The 13532-nt window shown below is 54.7% G+C and overlaps 1 protein-coding gene across 1 annotated transcript in view; it reads right to left on the bottom strand.

Moving 5' to 3' along the window:
* Positions 1-253: 253 nt before the first annotated feature.
* Positions 254-13532, bottom strand: part of LIMK2 (LIM domain kinase 2) — a 68776-nt gene continuing 55497 nt past the window's right edge. The window contains 9 exon segments of the mRNA XM_020996338.2: positions 254-1784; positions 1786-1852; positions 2337-2494; positions 4829-4884; positions 5763-5937; positions 6591-6656; positions 9316-9372; positions 9951-10082; positions 13190-13276. Of these exon segments, the coding sequence (XP_020851997.1) occupies positions 1707-1784; positions 1786-1852; positions 2337-2494; positions 4829-4884; positions 5763-5937; positions 6591-6656; positions 9316-9372; positions 9951-10082; positions 13190-13276 (876 nt within the window). The 3' untranslated portion in view covers positions 254-1706.

The following is a 13532-nucleotide window of genomic DNA, read 5'->3' as shown; positions in this document are numbered from 1 at the left end:
CCTTAGAACAGGGGATGTCAGGGCTGGTCTTTGCAGATCATATAACCCAAACTCCTCCTCACTTTACAAATGAGGGAAAGCCTGGTTCAAGGCCACATTCTGGTGGGCAGTGAGTGGCAGATGGATCTTTGTGGTCACCAGGACCACCTCCAAGACGGTTTCTTGGTCCCTCATTGCCCAACCCAAGCATTTTCCAACAAGGAAAGCATAACCATGTCTTTCTGCTCCGCAGCCCAGATCATCTTAACACTGGTTCCATCAGCTACATTTATTGCTTCATTTACTGAAGTCGACCCAATTGCCTGGCTTGCCCCTCCTCTTTTCACACTTGCTGTGAAGAACACTAGCTCTTGCCCTCTTGGGGGAAGGAGACAGCTCTTGCCTGCCTGACTTTGCTGGGCCCCTCCTCACTGTCAGGCCCACCACGTCTTGCCACCAAGGAGTCCCTAGAGGCCTACAGCCAATCGACACAGCTCCCTGGAAAAGTAAACTTTAGTCAGGAGATGATACCCAGTTCCACAATTCATCAGGCCAATAATCACTATTTCACGTATTTCTGTCACAAGAGCTAACACAAGAATATTAACAGCATCCCCCTTCCCCACATCTCAGTAACCCCAGCCCCGATTCCCTGACTGTCAAATACAGTGTCTGCCTGCAGGGACGCTGGAGAAGGCAAATCCAGCTGTGAGGCTGCTCCTTCCGATTCATTTTTGGGAAAACCAGCCTCGGTCAGCACCCACCACTGTAGACCAGGGTGTGTCCTCTAGGCCGGCCAGGGAAAGAGCACCGTCAGTTTGACAGGGTGAGTGGGCCTTGCTTAGGGGGCTCATTTTCCTCACTAAGTTTCAGGTGGGGAATTCTCCTTCCCCCAGATCACGTCTCCTTCCCTCAGCAGAGAAACGTCTAGGTGCACCCCCTCACCAACACAGAGGACCGAAGAATGTCAACAGCACCCACCGTGCCCAGTAACAGGAATGTCCACCCTGGCATCAGACTTGGGTGTCTCCCAGTCTTAAGGCCATATCTGCCAGCAGCTGGTACTGACCCTTGCTACCATCATAAAGGACTTTCAAAGTCTCCTACAGCAGGCCTGCCTTGGAGGAAGTGGCAGCAACCATGAGTGAAGTTTGCAGGGGGAGGCTTGAGACTTTGCCCCCCCGCCCCAGTCATTGGAGGCACTGGAGACGCTCGGGTCCCGCAAGAAGACTTGCACACAGGGTGGTACAGTAACAGATGAGCCCTGGAGAGGAAGGGGCAGACAGGGTGGTGCACAGCTGGCCACGTCTTGCTCCCAAATGTCCACCACGGCAGAGACCCAAACAAGGCGTCTGCACGCGAGGGGGCCCCAAGGAAGCGGCAGGTTCAGGCCCCCCTCGAGGAGGCAGCAGGCTTCTGGGTGCCAGGAGCATTTCTTCACAGCTTGCAGTCGAGGTGTGAGTTTGGAGATGGTGAAGGGGCACACCGCGTGCCCCAGAGATCTATCTCCCAAGCAGTAGTGTTGGGCACGTTTTCCTCCTGAGGAGGTAGCAGAAAATGGCTTCTTCCACTCTCAGAGGGAGCCACAGATCCACAGGAAACCTCAACTTGGCCAAAGTGGGGCTGGGTCACTACCCCATAAATGGGCAGTGTTGTGCCTTGTAATGCCCTGCAGGTGGCTGGGGCGCCACGTTTCTCTTGCCACACGGCTGGTGGCCTGGGGGAGCTTAGGAAAGGGAGTCTCGGCTCAGTCCATACTGCATGCTCACATCATGGTCCAGCTCCTCCAGTTCTGAGGGCAGGGGGGATCCCCAGCTCTCCCAGGTAGAGGGAAAGTGCTTCAAAGGAATCTTCCAGTTTTGAGAATGGGGGTCTGGAAAAGAAAACACACAGCACCTCAGGGCCAGGGATCCTCCATGGTCGCCACAGAAGGCCTGGAAGACCAGAGTGTGCCCTGGGGAACGGAGAGGCCCCTAGTCTTGTGGAACTCCAGCTCTTCCCATCTGCCTGGAAAAGGCTGGCGCTCCCTCAGACGCATCAGACTAGCTTACAATTTGACTGCCGCGCATGTTTCTCAGAACACATCTATCAAGCTGTTCTCATTTTACAGGTGAGAAAGGTTTGGCCAAGGTTATGAAGCTGGACCCTGGTCTCAGGCCTTCTGACTCCAAGAGCCGGGTGCTCCCGCTCTAGCCCACTACCTCAGAGAATCGGCCTCGACAGCCCAAGAGGGCCTTCCAAATGAATGGGCCCTTTTTCACACTAAGCGCTCCGAGGGGGCTTAGACTCTCAAGTCTGGTAGAGAGCGGGAGGAAAGTGAGGGGCTGTACTGGAGGCCCCTCACCATCACCACTCACCTGCTTTCAGGCTCCAGTTTGCAGCAGATGGCGGCAAGGGGAAAGAAAGCCGGGGGACAATCTGTGGGCACAAACTTCTCCCAGAAAAGCTTCACATTGAGGCCAAAGTCCAGTGTGCGAGGGAGACAGTCAGGGTCAGCATATACCTGCCCGATGATCTGTAGGGAGACCCGGGGGAAGTCACTAGCAGCAGGATAGAAGGGCAAGCTTCTTGGTGGGAGTGCAAGATGGGAAGAGTAAAGAGACAAGCAGAGTCCTCCTCTGGCCGGACACAGCCCAGCATTTACTCCTTGTGTGACAGACACACCATGGTTCTCAACTGTGGTGAGAATCTCAGGTCTCAGTCTCTGATGTGATGGGAGCTGTGCTAGATGCTGGATAAAGATACAGCAGTGGCTGCCCTCCAGAAGCTTACCCTCTACTGTAACAAGTACACAATACGAAGGGTGTCCCAAGAAATAGCAAGCGATAAGTGGAAGGGAGGTTCCTGAGCTTTGGGGACCAGCTGGGCGATAGCTCGGAGCCCCCAAAGAGGGAGCAGCCAGCAGGGAGGACTGGAGAGGGTGTGAGGTGCACACCTGTAGGGACCATGACTGGAAAGACTGGTAGATGGGGGGCTAGGTGGTGGAAGGCTGAGGAGCCTCTCTTGGATCCGGGGAGGCAATGGGGAGCCAGTGAAGATTCCTGAGGAGGACAGGGACAACAGGTAGAGGAGGCAATGGAGAGGGGTTCACAAGCTTGAAGGCCAAGAACTCAAAGGAGTCCACGAGGCCACTGAGTCTAATCCCTGCATTTTACAGATCACAGACTTAGAGCTGGGAGGCACCTCAGAGGCCGCTCAATTTACCGGTGAGATAACGACCAGTGTCGCCCAGGTACTAAGTGGCAGAGAGGGACTGGAAGCCAGGCCCTCGGACTTCAGATCCAGGGTTCTTCCATGTACCACACACTGACTCGCAAAAGAACAGAGAGACTACCCTGGTGCCAGCCAAGAGAGAGGAATGGACACGAGAAGTGATGGAGGGCAAGGACCCCCAAGCTGTAGAGATGGAAAGAAAAGGAAGAGTCAAAGATGACTGACCTCAAGGTGGCACACCTGGCTGACCAGAAGGGGGGCGGTGCCTTGGACAGAAATGGCAGCCAACTGGCTCTTGGAGAGAATCATAAGTTCTATTTTAGATGTGTCCAGCTCAAGACGCCTCCAGGACACTGGGGTGGGAAAGGACAGCAGGCAGCTGATAATATGAGGCTGGAGATCAGGAGAGATCTGGGAATCACCTGGATCTAAGGAAGCTAATGAGATCCCCAAGAAGGAAGAGAACAGGGCCCGAAGCTAAGTCTCGGTGAACGTCCAAGGTAACTCCAAAGGAGACTGGGTAGCCAAAGTCAGACCAGAAGCAGAAGGCGCTGGCACCAAAGCTGCTCGAAGGTCCAGACGACTGACAACAGGCTAGGGACTGGGCAGGTCAGAGATCACGGGCAACGGCGGAGACGATGATTTCAGCTAAGTGACTGGCTCTGTGGTTCGATTTCCAGGGACTGAGGAGTGAATGGGACGCGTGAGGAAGGGAGAGGCGACGAAAGCAGACACCCTTTCCAGGAGGTCAGTTATGAGATGGAAAAGAGATATTGGATCATAATCGGAGGGAGACAGAAAGGGGAAGGGCAAGAAGTTTTTTTTTTTTTTTAAGGATGAGGAAGGCCTGGGCATGCTTGTACGTATTAGGGAAGGAGTTAGTGGATGAAGAGAAACTAAAGATGAGAAACAGAGAGGGGGTGATGGAGGTGCCCAACTCGCAGAGAAGGTGTTAGGTCTGCAAAGCTTAGCCCAACTCTTTATCAAAGACCCAAGTCAAGGAGGAATGTAGGGAGGATGCAGAGAGGTTTGAAGGGAGGGAGGAGGACTTCTGGTTCAGCTGCAATAGAGACTGTCGCCCAGGGGAGAATAGAGAGGCATGCCTCCCCCACCACGGCTGTGTCCCAGTGGACAATAGTGAGGGTCCAGCTCAGGTGAAATCACAAACGTGGAGAGAGCTCAGCCTTTGGCAGCGTGTGAGCAGGACCTGAGAAGGTGGCTGGGAGGGAAGCTTGGGCAGGTGTGCCCAGCAATAGGACAAGAAGGCCCTAGATTCTAGTGCTGAACTGGCAGACCATGAGGGAGCATGGGAATCCAGGTTTCCCTGATTCCAAGGCCAGCGGCTAGTGTCTCCTGGGACACCCTCATTGCCTCCCGCACTTTTTACCATAGCCTCCCCAGCACTTAGCACAGGGTTGAATCAAATGGATGGGCTGCAACCCGCACTGGCGGAGAGAATGGCCACATCAATGAAAGTGTGTTACTGGCCATTGCTTCAGGTATGTCTATCTTGTCTGTCTCATAGACATAACCTCCTTGAGGACAGGGAGTCAGTCTTATTTGGCCATCCTGAGGAAGGTGCCCAAGCCAGAGTCTGCCCCTGACTGTATCGTGCTGAGCTGGGGTCTGAACTCACCTCACAGAGAACTATTCCAAAGGAGAAGACATCCACAGTCTCATCATAGCTCTTTCCTAGAGGAACATGAAAGAGGAGGGGTGAGTACTTTTTCCCTGTCTTTTGCAGCTAGGGCTGGGCCTCAACCTCAGGGAGGTGGTGAAGGCTGAGGGGCAGGGGCAAGGATGCCAGGGCAGGCACCGAGTGACCTTGGTCTTGACCTTCAGGACTAGGTTGAAGGGTGCTCACTGGGGCAAGTGCTCACTGGCCCCCAAGGTGGCAAGGGCTTCTTAAAAGGGATGGAAATGACTGTTTCTACAAGCCTGCCCATGCGGGGCAGCCCAGGCTTACAAAGCCCCAAATCTTTTAACCCCAAGAGGATATTCTGTATGGACCAGGACTGGCTATTTAGGACAGTGTGTCCCAGCCAGGAAGAATATCTATGGCCTGGGCCTGAGCTGAAAGTGAAAAGAAAGCTTGGCTCACAAAGACTCTGCCCTGGCTCTGCTGCCACAAGCAGGAGAATGGCGCTGAGAACATCTGCACTTCCTCCTCTCAAAGGGGCATGAGCGCTTTGAGATCTGCTGAGCCATAGCTTGCCTCCTCGGGACAGGCAGGGCAGACAGACAGACAGACAGGCAGGCAGGCAGGCAGGCAGACAGACAGGCAGAAAGACAGACAGGCAGACAGAAAGAGAGACAGGCAGAAAGACAGACAGGCAGGCAGAAAGACAGGCAGGCAGGCAGGCGCTCCTTGTACCAGGCAGGGGCAGCATGTAATGGAAAACAAAGAGGGAAGGGCTAAGGGCTTGAGGGTGGCAGCAGCTTGCCTGCCCATCTGGCTGCTGGAAGCTGGTCCACGAGGGGGAGCCACATTCTGGTGCTTAAGGAGGTGTGGGGGGGAAAGAATGCCCACGTGGGCACACGCTTTTGGCCCTCCCGGGGTGCCTGCTCACCATTGAGCATCTCGGGGGCCATCCAGTAGGGGTTCCCCACCACTGTGTAGCGCTTTTTGCGGTCACTCTTGCGCAGGGTGCGCTTCTTGGTGGAAGCCTTCTCCGAGCAGGGCTTCTTCCTCTCCTCCACGATAAGCCTCGAGAGGCCAAAATCGGCCACCACAACAGTCTTGTCCTGGCCAAAGACACAAAGCAGGTCCGTGACCAACCCCTCTGGCCAGCAGGCTCCCAACCAGAACAGCTCAGAGGGCATTCACGAAGCCCTCTCGGGGAGGTGGGCAGTGCCAGTATTATGCCTCTGCTCTACAGAGGAAGGAGTGGAGGCTGAGAGGCCGAAGCCCCCCAGCTCCAAGCGCTAGAGCCTGGTGTTCTCCTCACCCCACACACATCACTGGCTGCCAGGGAACGCTCCAAAATGACGTGGGGGCTTCTTGAAGGTGGCTATGGGCCATGTAAGGAGGGCCTGGGGTGATGCCATGTCTGATGGGGGTTGGTGAAGGAGACCCCGGGGTGGAAATGGAAATGAGGGCCGAATCTGGGAGAAAGGTGGCAGTTCATGAAGGGGAGCTCGCGTAAGCTTGGGAGAGAAAGGAGGAGGATGCAGGAGAGATGGGCCAGACAGCAGGGTGGACACTAGAGGACAGCAGAGGAGGTAGCCCAGCGGGCCTGGCACACAGAGCCAGGGGTCACAGAGCTTGGCCTCCAGCTGAGAAGGGAAAGTGTCGCACTTCTTCGTCTCTGCACTCCCCCTGGAGCTGCTGCCGCCTCCCGTTCCCCAGGTGAGGCAGAGGCCCACCAGGCAGGGTGGCTCACCCCCAGGGCACTCACCAGCTTGATGAGACAGTTGTGGGAGTTCAGATCTCGGTGAATGATGCACATAGAGTGCAGATATGCCTAGAACGGGAAGGAGCAGTGAGCCATGTCAGCAGAGGCCGGGCCCTTCTGGTCAGAGCTTGTCGGAAGCCGGCTTTCACAGGCACGGCCGCCTCCAAACTGCCTCTCCGATCCCCGCTCCGCTCCACCTGCTGGGCCCCGGCCTCCCATTTGCAGCCAGTGTGAGCCAGGCCCTCAGGCCCTCCCTGCTCTCCTCTCCTTGGCTGCCTCTTGGGGATATGCTTTCTTCAGAGCCTTAGTTCCTCTGGGAGTGCCCCATTCCTGTTCTGGGAGGTGCATGGCCAGGCCTCGTGGAACAAAGTCACTCCGTGAGCTGACTGGGGCTTGAGCACTCTTCTTCCAGAGGTTCAAGCACTGTCAGCCCACCCTGGTCCTCATCTGGGCAGACAACTTCACCAGCTACTTGGCTAAGAATATCCACAGGACCTCTCTCGGCTCTACCACCTCTTCTCAGGATAAAAAGTATGTCATGTCTTTTTTCAGAATGTGCTCCATCTTGTCTGAATATTTAAAATTTTTTTATTCTCAATTTAAATACCAAAAAAGAACATCTCCATACACATAGAACTACAGGAAATGAAATCTCCATTTCACCCTACTTGCTTTAAAAAAAAAACACAAGAAAAGTACACAATAAAAGCTATGCTTCACTTTCAAAGCTGTCCTGGCTGTCAGTACTTCCTTCAGTTTTCTTTCGTGAATTTTAAAAAATGTTCCAATGGGGTCTCACTATTAATAGCGTCCCCCTCCCCACTCTCCTCCAACACCCCTCTAGAACAGGAGGGCTTAACTTGGGGGCCCCTGGAGCAATTTCAAAGGGTATAAGAATTTTTTTTTTAATATTTTGATAATGGTATTTCAATATAATGAGTTTCTTTATGTGATATGTTTAAAACCTTTCTTCCGAAAAGGGGTCCCCAGGCTTCCTCAGACGTCCCTAAAAAGGTGCATCCTGAACCTCTCGCTCTGCCCTGGCTCCTCTCCTGCCCACATACAGGCTTAGGGATCCCCATCCCTTGTCTCCTCTCAGTCAGACCCCTGGGACAGGCTCCCAACTCGTCAGCCCACCCCCAATACGCCCCAATCCATCCTCCGTAAAGCTGCCAAAACAATCTTCCTAAAAGCACGGATCTGACTGGGCCAACGCCATTCCTCCACTCCAGGCTCACCCATGCCTACAGAATAAAATGCCCCCGATACCCCTTTCAGCCTGGCACCAGAGGGCCAGACTCACCAGGCCTACCTTCCTTCATCGCCCTCTGAGCCAGGCTTTTCTGCCCCCTCTCCAGGACTGGAATGCCTCATTTCTGCCTCTCTGCTGGCCAGCCTGCCTCCTTACCCTCCAGCCCAGGTGTGGCCTCTCCCATGAAGGTATGCTACATTCCCTAGGACAAAGTACCAGCTCTCACCATCTGGTTTCTTTCATCCTTGCTGGCCAGAACCTGTCTGCCTCCTAGACTGCAAACTCCTTGAGGGCAGATCGGGCTGCTTTTCATCTCTGTATGCTCTTAGCACCCAGCAATGTGGTGGACCTGGGGCTGGCTGAAGAGGGGTTGTCCTGAGACTGCCCCTCGAGTCCTTTCTTCCATTTGCCACTAAGTTTAAAACCGTTTGCAAGGCTGTCTTCTGTTTTACATCAGCCACATCCCTGCCCTCCCTGAGGCCTGGCTCTTACTCGGGCACCCCTAGCCTTGGTAAGAAGGGAATCAACACTCACCGCTTTCACTGCACCCCGCCCCCCACAACGACTGACTCCTAAGTGCCTCAAAACCTGCTCTTTGCGCTCATGCGCTCGAAGTCATTCTCTGAGCAGGCCTCAGCGGCTCCTCGTCGCCAAGGCCACTGAGGTTGTCTGTGTGTCTGTCTCCCACATTCCAGTCCCACTACGTCGTTCTCATGGGTACCTCAACGTCAACATATTCAAAACCAGACACCACCACCCTCCCCCCAGCCCCCCTAGGTCTGCTGGGAGCATCACCGCGCTCCTGGTCACCAGGTGTGAAGCCTCCATCATCTTGGGTTCCTGCTGTCTGTTCCCGTTCAGTGACTCGACCCCGGGATCTCTGCGCCCTCCCCAGCTCCCGTCACTCTCTCCTTCTGCCTCCTCTTTGCCATTACCATGATCAGCACCCTCCGTCAGAGCTCCAGCCCAGGTCACGAGTCTCTGTCCCAACCAGATTCATCTACGTTCATATTAGCCTTCCTAGAAATAAAGGTCACTTCCCTGCTCAACAACTTTCCGTGGCTCCTCTGGACAAGCCACTCAGCCCAGGGCTCACCGCCTGTCCAGCCTCTTTCTCAGGGTGGGCTCCACCTGCTGGTCTAACTGGATTCTCCCTGCTCCCCAGACAAAGCTGGCCATCCTCTGCCTTCACGCCTTGGCTCCCTTCAGTTCTACAGACTGTCCCTGTCTGACACGCCCCACGGGGCTGGTCAAAACCCCATCTCTCACAGTTCGGCCCACTCACTGTTTCCTCCAGGAAGCCTTTCCAGCTTGAACCCTGGAAGCAATTGGCTTGCTCATGGCACCTATCAGATTCTCCCTCTGATCAGATTCTGTATGGACACACTTCCTCTCCCATGACCATAAAACTACTAACAGGTAGAGCTGGGACTGGACTCAGATCTCCTGATCTTGAGTGCCTCTGGACATACTCACCATCCCAGAGGCGATTCCTTTGGCGAAGCTGACCTTCTGTTGCCAGGGAAATGGGTCCTGCAGGATAAGAAGGGCTGTCAGCCCTAAGGGAGGCCCTTGGCACCACACGGGGACATACAGGGGGGTCAGTCTCTACCTTGAGTCCTATCCCCGCCCGAGGGCTTCTGGCTGGAGGGAAGGGAAGCCGCTCAGTGACCATCTAGCCCAACCCCCTTATTTTGTAGGTGAGAGAGCTGAAGACCAAGGGCAGGAAAGAGCTTGAGATTCTCAGACCAGGTCATCCTGACAGATGAGGAAACTAAGGCCCCAAATGGGCAAGGAACAAGATCATGGTTATATACAGCCTTACTGACAGAGAGGGGCCTCACACCCGTAAAGCTCCCTCCACTACACACTGGTAGTTCGTTATAAACTGACTACTTGTTCACCAGTGTTAACAAGTCTAGCTTTGAACCTAGGTCCTCTGACTCCAAACCCAGCGTTCTGTCCATCACACACACATGCCCTGGGCATCAGATGCCCATGAGGACCCACCCCAAACAGGGCCATGCTCCTTGCTGCTGCTGCTGCTGTGAGCTAACACAAGGGAGCCTATTGGGAGCCCACCCGTCGGGACCCTGGCCCTCCACACTGACCACGCTTCGCAGGAAGTCCTTCAGGGTGCCCCCCTCGATGTACTCTGTCAGCAGGTTCAGCTTCCTGTCCTTGTAGAGGACCCCGATAAACTTGAGCACATTGGGATGGTCCAGGCTCCTCATGACTTTCACCTGAGAGGCAAGAGAGCATTATCGCTGGTGAGGCCTTGCCAGCCCAGCTGGGCAGAGAGAGAGGGCACCCCTTCTGCCTCTGGGGATTAGACACTGAGCAGCTTGATGGACAAGTAAAACCAAGACAGACTGTCGGAGGCAGCTTGGGACTGCCTCTGTCCCAGGGACTCACTAGTTGGTGTCTGTATAATCTGGCAGGCCAGCACTGTCATCATCACCAGTTTATACCTGAGGAAGCTGGGACAGACAGAGGCTATGATCCTACTGCTGCTGAGTGTCTCAAGGCCGGGTCTGAGCTCAGATCTCCCTGATTCCAGTCCTAAAGCTTGACCCACTGCTCCAGCACCTCCGGGACATGTGCTACAAAGCTAGAATTGCCAGACTATGGGGTGAGAGACAGTGAGGAGCGGAGCAGGCCTCCTGGGCTGGGAGCCTGAGCCTTCTACAGTCCCAGGGAAGGTTGGGGGCCAGGGGACAAGCTCAGAAGCTCGTTTTGGACACAGTAAGTTGAAGATGTCTACCGGACAGCTAGCATGGGTGGTGCCTGAAAGGCAGCAGGAGGGAGAGACAGACTGGAGGTGGACAGGGAGGTCAGGGCAGGACTCTGAGAAGCCTCAGCAGAGACGAGGGCTGAATTCACGGGAGCTGATGCGACGGTCAAAGCAAAGTCCCTAAGTTTTCCCTCGGCTGTTCCCACAGCTTCCCCTTCAGAGTCTTCCTCAGGGCCCACTTTTAGCTCTCAGGGAAGATTGCACTGGCTCTATCCCACCACTAACATGGCCCTGCTTCTGGGAGGGCATCACCAGTCCTACTTGGAGTCCCTGGGTCTGAGATCTCAGCAGACATCCACAATTCTTCCTTCTCACTCGGCCCATCCCATCTTTTCCAGCAGACTGCCCCTCTATCACCCCTACTCTCTTACTTATCTACAGCATCTCTCCTGGTCTGCCAGCTTTGGCCTACAGACATGACCACATCACTCCCAGCTCCCCCATAACCCCTCACTAGCTGAGTTCCATCTCTCTCCTCCCATTTGTGGCTAAGCTCCCTGAGAAGGCCAGTTTACAGTAGAAATCTCCACTTCACTCCCTTAACTCTTTGCAGTCTGGCCTCCTCCATCACTATTCCACCAATACTGCTCTCTCCGAAGTAACCAATGAACTCTCAGTCACCAAATCCAGTGGCCTTTTCTCAATCCTCAGTCCGGACCTCTCTGCAGCTTTTGACGCTGCAGATCAACCTCTTTTCTCTAGGTTTTTGGGACACCCCCCTCCCCCTGCCCCTCTCCCCCGGTTCTCCCCCTCCCTCTCTGATCGCTCCTGCCTCCTTTGCTGGATTCTAATTTAGGTCACGCCCTCTCACTGAAGGTGTCCCTCAGGCTCCTCCCGGGTCCTCTTCTCTTCTCTTCTCTTCTCCCTCTATACTAATTCACTTAGTGCTCATCAGTTCCCACGGATTCAACTCCCTCTCTATACTGATGATTCTCAGACGTATCTGCCCAGTCTGCACCTCTCCACTGACCTCTAGTCTAGTCTTACCTCCGCAATCGCCACCTGGACCTTTCCAACTATATCTTAAATTCAATGTGTCCCAAATGGAACTCTTCCTTTCCCCCAAACCATCCCCTCTTCCAAACTTTCCTGTTATAGTCAAGGTTACTATCATGATCCCCAGTACCTGGGCTGGCCACGTAGGTGTCACCTGAACAGCCCTTTCATTCCCTCTATCTAATGAGCTGCCAAGTCTGGTCATTTCTGCCTCAGTAACATCTCTCCACTACAGCCCCTTCTCTCCTCTTGGTGCTGAGGCCCTCATCACCTCACTCTGGGCCAACAGCCCTTCAGAGGGCTGCCCTCACTCGAATCCACTCCTGCTCAGCTGCCAAAGCCATTTTCCTAAAGCATGGATCCCTGTTTAATCAGCTCCCTGTCACCTCCAGGGTCAAATAGAAAAGGCCTGTTTCGGCTCTTGAAATCCTTCTCCCACCTTCCATCACCATGGCCACATGGACTGGGATCCCTTGACACTCACTCTCCTGCTGGTCCTAGAGCCAGGAGCCCCCCTGCCTTCCAGCTCTCTGCTCCAGGTGTTTCCCCTGGCTATCTTCAGGCCTGGGGAGGGGGGTCCTGCCTTTCCACAGGAAGCCCTTCCTGATCCCCCTCATGCTGGCGCCTTCCTGCCTATAGCTCATAAAAAGGCGTTTGCACGCTGTCTCCCCTTAGATGGGGAGCCCCCTGAGGACAGGGACTGTCTTCTGCCTTTCCTCGTGCCCCCTGCCTCGGCACAGAGCCTGGCACACAGCAGATGCTTAGTACATGCCAGCTGATTGCCTCATTTCTCCCTCCACATCGCCACATCTGTGGCCCTCTCGGCTCTCACCACCACCTAGTTCAGGCTGTGAGGGGACCAGCCTCCTAACTGGTCTTCTGGCTTCCTGTTTTTTCTCTTCAATTCATCTTCCAAACAACTGGCAACCAATCAACAAGCTTTTATTAAGTACCTACTGTATGCAAGGCACTGTGCTAGCTGCTGGGGACACAAACCCAAAACAGACAGTCTCAGGCCTCAAGGACCTCCCGGGCCACTTGGGAAGACAACGTCTACATCGTCGTCGACATACAGAAAACCCATTTGGGTTGGGGGCATCTGGGGGACAAGGGCACCAGTAGCTGGGGACGGGGCGGGACAGGCCTCCTACAAAAGGCCACAGGAAGCAGTTTGAAGGCCCAGATGACAGCCCAGGCAACGGCCTGGAGAACAGACCCAAAGGCCTCTGGACTCTGCGGTGAGTCAGGCTGGACAGCAGAGGGCAGGAAGTGGACCAAAGGAAGGTCAGAGCCAAACGCAGCAGTGGCCCTGAGGGCACACTCTCTCCTCCAATCTGTTTGTCACAGCTTCAAGAGCCTAGGGCTGAAAGGGGGCCTGTCCGCAGGCTACAGCCCTCAGGGGAAGGGCTATTTCTTTAGTACCTCAGCCTTGCACACAGTCGCTACTTAATAAATGCTGCCCTGAAAGAAGGTCATTTCCATCCTGCTTTCTGAATAGTTGGTTCTTAGAACAGAAGAAGGTGGACTGTTCTCAGGGCCTCCAAGGCCCATCCTCCATACCTCCGTTAGGAAAGTCTTCTGTGTCTCCTCGTCACATCGGATCAACTCCTTCATAACCATGACCTTGCCGGTAGCCTTGTGTGTCACCTGTTGGAAGATCGAGGGGATGACCAGAGGAGTGACTGCAGACATCCCTGGGCAACTCACTAGCAGGGGCTTCTTGAGCTGGCTGGACAGAAACACTGTGGCTGAGGGCCTCGGGGCTCCGGCTGGGAACCCCTACACCAGGGCCTCCCAGGCTCTGAGCGCCATCGGGCGTGAGCGTTCACACACATTCAGAGCCAGCACGCAGGAAGTCTGGGGGGCGCATCAGGGAATATACATTTCTCCCTGAAGAACTGGT

Source organism: Phascolarctos cinereus, unplaced genomic scaffold (genome assembly GCF_003287225.1).
Source record: "Phascolarctos cinereus isolate Bilbo 61053 unplaced genomic scaffold, phaCin_HiC Scaffold_4;HRSCAF=312, whole genome shotgun sequence".
Lineage (NCBI taxonomy): Eukaryota > Metazoa > Chordata > Mammalia > Diprotodontia > Phascolarctidae > Phascolarctos > Phascolarctos cinereus.
The sequence above is the reverse complement of the archived record's forward strand: the minus strand, read 5'-3'. Positions and strand labels throughout refer to the sequence as shown.